General features: G+C 41.5%; 1 protein-coding gene across 1 annotated transcript in view; it reads right to left on the bottom strand.

The window, feature by feature from the left end:
• GPBP1L1 (GC-rich promoter binding protein 1-like 1) overlaps positions 1-5217 on the bottom strand; it is a 16423-nt gene extending 11206 nt beyond the window's left edge. The window contains exons 1-4 of the mRNA XM_010194268.1: positions 4956-5217; positions 3972-4086; positions 2615-2744; positions 1968-2251 (exon numbers count right to left, since the gene is read on the bottom strand). Coding sequence (XP_010192570.1) covers positions 1968-2251; positions 2615-2744; positions 3972-4031 — 474 coding nt within the window. The 5' untranslated portion in view covers positions 4032-4086; positions 4956-5217. The remainder of the gene's footprint in view (positions 1-1967; positions 2252-2614; positions 2745-3971; positions 4087-4955) is intronic.
• Positions 5218-5891: the final 674 nt, after the last annotated feature.

Genomic DNA, 5891 nt, shown 5'->3' with positions numbered 1-5891 from the left:
ATTCCTGTTCTATAAGTTAGTAAAAAAATGTCACACCATAGCATAAATTCCTGCCTCAGACCCTAGAAATTCCTCTGTTTCAGTGCTTAATTTTTCAGTTACAGGTCAGTTTTACAGCGGGGTGCTCACATCACAGGAGAACTTAGACTAACAGCCTAATTTGCAGACCTTTAAGGAAAAGTGTTGCCATCATCAGCCACACAGACCTAACAGCTACATACTTAACCACAGTACACATTAGTTTCATCGCTATGGCAAAGACAGTACAGGAGTTACTTAGGAAAGCTTGCTGCTACACAGTGTGTGGTATTTTAATCTTAAAAAAAAGGGGAAAAGTAATTTCAGAAGAAAGAGCCATGTAGATGGGGAAAGGCACTCATCAAGGCATTGAAGAAGAGAATGAGTGGTACATGGAAAAAAATTTAGACCAAGAGAGTGTACAACAGTGCAGCCACGATTGTTACAGTAACTCTACATTTCAACAGGTTTTTGGTAGTCTAAAGAACAGGCTTATAGGAACCCTGAATTAAAGTATTCTTGAGAAATCAGATTAAGAGCAATCCACACACAAACTTTATCGCTGCTCTCCAGGTGTTAACCACCCTGTGTGCAGGCTACCACTCCCAGCAGCAGCAGCTGAACAAGAGCATGCAACACTCCCTGGGCACTTCCCTGAAAAAACCCAGCAGCTTCAATCAAACTGGCTCCTGGGGCAATTTAAGTGTAGACTCTGGATTCTGCCCTGAAGCAGCTGTGGGTATTCATATATTTCTCTCCAGCTCCTAACTTCCTGAATAGCAGCAGTGTCATCAAACTGCCACGACAATGTCAGCTGTAAACAGCCTTCCAGAGAGAAATGCTGAGTAAGAGCAAAAAGCTCAAGATGATGAAACACACAAGTGTGCACACTATCACCAGCAACTCTTATTACTGGGGGCAGCAATGGCTTTAGTACTGAAGATGAAGTCAGAGGAACTGCATTAGGTGAAAGGACTGAGTTACCAGAACCTTACAGACGATATTGACCTCATCACACTAGTCAAGAAGAGCCTAAAGATAGCAAGAAATGAGAAGCAAAAAGTAAAATATATGGTCCAATAACAGTAGAATCCTCTTCAGAGGACAGGAGAAAAAAAATTAAATTGGAAAGAGAAAGCAGAAAAGGTGTGTATATCTCAAAGCAATAGCATTAAGGAATGTACATGGTATGGATGAAAGCCCTAAGTCCATGTACTATTTGGTGAAGCTTGGACAACTAAATATATTCCAGGAAAAATAGAGCCAGGATGTAAGAGACAATCATACTGGTAATACCACATGAATCAGAATGCTGGATAAGGAGAAAGTTGACTAATTTAAGATACTGATGGAAGAAATGGCTAAAGAAACCCCGATCCACAGATGAACAGAGATAAGAAAACACCTCTGACAACAAAATACTATTCCAGAAGACTCACAACAGACAGTTGCAAGGATCTGAGCATGTCATGAACGAGCTTGGAAAGGTTATCACAAATAGCAACATGCACCAGAATGCAGTAGACAGGAACAGCAGGCAGACTGAAGATAAGCTGAACAGATGTACTTAGGAGCAGAAAAAAAAATAAGGCTTTGTAAGCAAAGCCACAAAGTCAATACAACTACTCCTCCTGTGCAGACCAAAGCGTCACCTTACGGGGTTTGCTGAAGATCTCGCCTGTGTGATACAATGCTGTGTTCAGTTCATAATAACCATTTGGCAAAATACATGTGCCAAACCCCACAATCAAACAGGTCATCAAGTCCTGAGGACTTCAGGTACCCTTTAGCATCCTGTCAGCATTGGAATAATTGTTAAATCTGCTGTGATCTCAAACACGGAATGGAATGCAACTCTAGATCCTCGCCACCTATCAGTGCTAATAAAAATGAGATCTGAAAAGCCACTTCTCACAGCTGCCACTTCCAGTGAGAAGCTACACACTTACAAAGTCTTCTTCTTCAAATTGCAACTGCTCTTTATCTTCCTTCTTCTCTTCCCTGGATTCAACAGGCAGCTTTTCTTGAAAGGCGGAACTTTTCCGAGAATGGAAGTTGCCATTCCAGTGGCGATGGACTCCAGTTCCTCCTCCACCACGCTGATTCACACCATCATGGCCCCGTGAGGGACCATGCCAGCCAGGCTGACTGCCAGAAAGCCCAACATGAGCTCCTTTAGAAACACCAGAATCTACAGAATCATGGCGGAGAAGGGACGGCTGATGCCAGCAGTCTAAACAAAAGGAGATAAGTATGCAAATAAAAAAGTCAACACAGCATGCAGAATACTGGAAATATCAGGCTGTTTTTCTTGTTAAGTCAGTGTTCACTAAGTAACTGCTAGGCCAAGCTTATTAAGCTGCTGTGTGATTATAGCAGAAAACAAACCAAGCTACACACTGCACATACAGCTACCATAAAAACTCTGAGGCCTGAGCACACAGCACGGGAGAAGAGAGCAAAACAGGTTTCTTACAGGATGTTTTGAGAAGGTACAGTTTTGGAAAAATGTTGTTTATATTCTGCAGAATTCTTCATTCTGTAGAATATTCCAAAATGCTTGCTCCCAGGCTGCCTTCTGATCCTTTTTACTCACCTCCTGCGGTTCGGAGGGGCCCATTATTGAAAAATCCATCTGAAGAGTTGTGTCTCCGGCGGCTCACCCCAAAGCGGCCCTCTCCCCGTGGAAGATGCTCTCCATGTTTCTCAAAGGTTGCTGCTGGGGACTGCAGAAAGTAAAAAGTGATGTCGTGAAGCATTTGTTAGGGCACTCAAGGAGACTGTCGGTCCAACGGTGACACTTTGTTTGTTGAAAAGGAACCAAACCCCACGTGCCTGTACTAGTTTTCAGTACAGCATCCATATCTGCATTGCTTAGCCAGCAATGTCAGCAACCACACGAACCTGGTCAGAACGGCACACAAATCCACATATCTTTGACAGAATCAGAAAGAACCTCACACGCTGATCTTACCAGCAGTCTTTGGAAACACATACTTTCTGCAAAATTCATTTAACAAATTCTATGATATACAGGTGTTCATTCATTCACTCCCTCTAAAGACAAGAGCAGACAGCAGTGGAGGATCAAATCAGTCTGACTAAAATTCAGAGATACTTGAGTAAGTTAAAGAACTTTGGACTGAAACAACTATGATGCTGTAGAAAACATTAATGCTTCTAGCATTAAAAATCCAAAAAGTGTTTTACTCTCTACTTTGCCTCATTTAGAAAAAAAAGAGAGAGGTTTGTTTTTAAATGGATCAAGTAACCTGAAATTACTTTTGTGTCCTCATATTTAAGCATGAAGGTGAAAGCGGTATTCTTTCTCGTTGATCAGGGTTGTCCATCATGATCTGGTTCGCTATTAAAATGTTTTTCTCCACAGCCGTGCACAAGCAATGCAAACTATTATAGTCTTAAAACAGATTTCCTGGGTCAACCTAAGCTGCTTCTGAAATCAGTTCTAGAAAGGTGGTGAACACAAAACTGCCCTCATTTTAAGGCTGCAAACAAACAAACAAACAAACACACACACCTAATGGGTATTTCTGAGTCTGGAGTTAGAGCCCAAGGGCTTATCACCAATATACTACTCAGCAAGGGTCAGATTATTTTCATAAATCAAACCCAAATAATATCCTGAATTGTAAGTAAGTGGAGGTTGAAGTCTTAACTCCCACAGATTTAGGGCCATTTCTTTAATGATTTTCTATCTGGGATTCCACTCAATGCAGACACTGAACTACTTCTGTGTCTAAACACAAAGACTGCTCCTCCTCTGAAATAAAAGAGATACCTTTGTTGCAACAAGGGCAACAAAAATTACTTTCACCTAGTAAGTTTCCAAAAGCCGCCTTTAAAACTACAAAACAAGTTAAAACTAAACATTTTAAGTTCAACAAAACACTGGGGCAATTTTTTGCCAGGCACAGGTGATCTGCGTTAGTTACCTTGGTTGACTGTGGTGTTGAGAAGTTAAGCCAGGCAGGAACAAAGTCATGCTGCGCCATTTAGGTCCAGTGTCTCCCTTCAATAAAATGAGGCATCAAACCTCATGGCCAGGATCTGTAAATGAAAAGAACATTCCCCAGCTGTCATATTTTCCAAAGTGAAATAATCATACAATTTATTTCCCAAAGCTTGGCCTCTACAAATAGGAGGGGAAAAGTGCTGTGGATTTTCATATTATACTTAAGCATTTCTTTTTGCTGACTTTGTTCCTCTGACCAAAACAGGTAAGAACTTAAAACATTCCCAGTTACTTCCTGTTTACAATTAACACACCCATGAAATTCACGATAAGATGGGTGTGGAGGTGGGGAGAAAACAGAACAAACAGCATAGAAACGCCATACAACGCACAATGTGTAAAACCGGGACATGACAGAATTTGGAGTACGCTCCTTCCTTGCTCATTGCCTCATAGGCTACAAAGGGGTGATCCCTGCACGTTTTATTCCGGAGGCTGTAAATCAAATATGACCAAACCAATGATGTTAGACATTAAGGGCAGATCAGAGACCTGAAAGCCAACCAAATGGCAGCTCCTGCACCCCCAACTTAACAACTGCATCCAGATCCATTAACTTCCACGCACCAGGCAACACCCTATGCTAAAACTGCTTTCATAGCCAAGAAACCAAATGGCTAGAAACAGAATGCAAGCCGGTTGAAGGATATTAATGGAAGTTGAACTAAAGACCAGCTGAGGCAACTCTCTGAGGAATCTGAAACCAAACTGTTCTTTCCAACACGTCACAGCAATTTCCACTGCTCAAAATGATGAAAATTCCATTGTTGCTCTGTATAACTGAAATGTACCTGTTACGTACCCGGAAGGTTCTCCAGTTTACCATTCAGCTTTATTTTTCAACTTTATCTATGAACAAGCCAAAATTACCTAAGAAAAGAAATAAATACATACGACCACTTACTCTGAGTTTGGCCTCTGCAGTCCAATGTCCTCAGCTTCTGTGCTTCACTGACCTTTGGGTTCCTCCCTTCCCCACCACGCTGTAAGGCCAGCCTTGAGGCAGCAGTGCGTCTCGAAGTGGAGCACGAGAGGCCGCACTTCGTGCCAACTGTGCCCTTCACCCCCTCAGCTGCTCATTTTAACCTCTTTTTGCACTCTTACTTAAAAAAAAAACAACTAAGAAGGTAACTAATTTTTTTAAAAAAGCCACGACCACGTTCACCTCATTAAATTTCCTCCGGTTGCGGTAGGACAGAAGTCAGCCTTTACATCACAAAAAGGTTTGTCAAGCTTGCATGACAGCATTCAGAGCAACACCATGGTTAATACTGAACAGATACACTCAAGTCTGCTGGATACTTCATGATCTGCAGCAGATCAACCTGAACGCTCTGGAAAAAGGATGATGTTACGTAAAAATGTTTGCCTCAAATGCTGAGATCTAAACAAGAAGCATCTGCCCAAGTGCTCTTAAAATATAAACTTCATTTTTATCACATACATCTGCTAAAAAAAGGTATATTATTTTAAAAAAAAAAAGAATGTTAGGATATACTCTGGTCTTCACGTAACTTGGTTAACGCTCCACAGAGCTAAGCACTACTTGACAGAAAGCTCAGAAGCAGGCACAAATGTTTACCTCCCCGTTTTTCACCATTTACATGCTGAAACATAGGTCACATGAGCAAAAAATGTCAGCTCCAAAAATAACCTTTTCTACTCTATTTTTTGTAGACTGGGTGCTGCTTTTAAAGGGACACAGTTATTCCACAAGAGGTTCTTGTTCTACAGTGGAGAGTTCACTTCTGGGTCATAGCCCTCTTCCATCCAAGAGGTGGGACAGGAACTGTAGTCACTATAAAAAACAAACAAAAGCCCATCAATACAAGAGCATCAA

This window comes from Mesitornis unicolor, unplaced genomic scaffold (assembly GCF_000695765.1).
Source record: "Mesitornis unicolor isolate BGI_N332 unplaced genomic scaffold, ASM69576v1 scaffold5611, whole genome shotgun sequence".
Classification (NCBI taxonomy): domain Eukaryota; kingdom Metazoa; phylum Chordata; class Aves; order Mesitornithiformes; family Mesitornithidae; genus Mesitornis; species Mesitornis unicolor.
The sequence above is the reverse complement of the archived record's forward strand: the minus strand, read 5'-3'. Positions and strand labels throughout refer to the sequence as shown.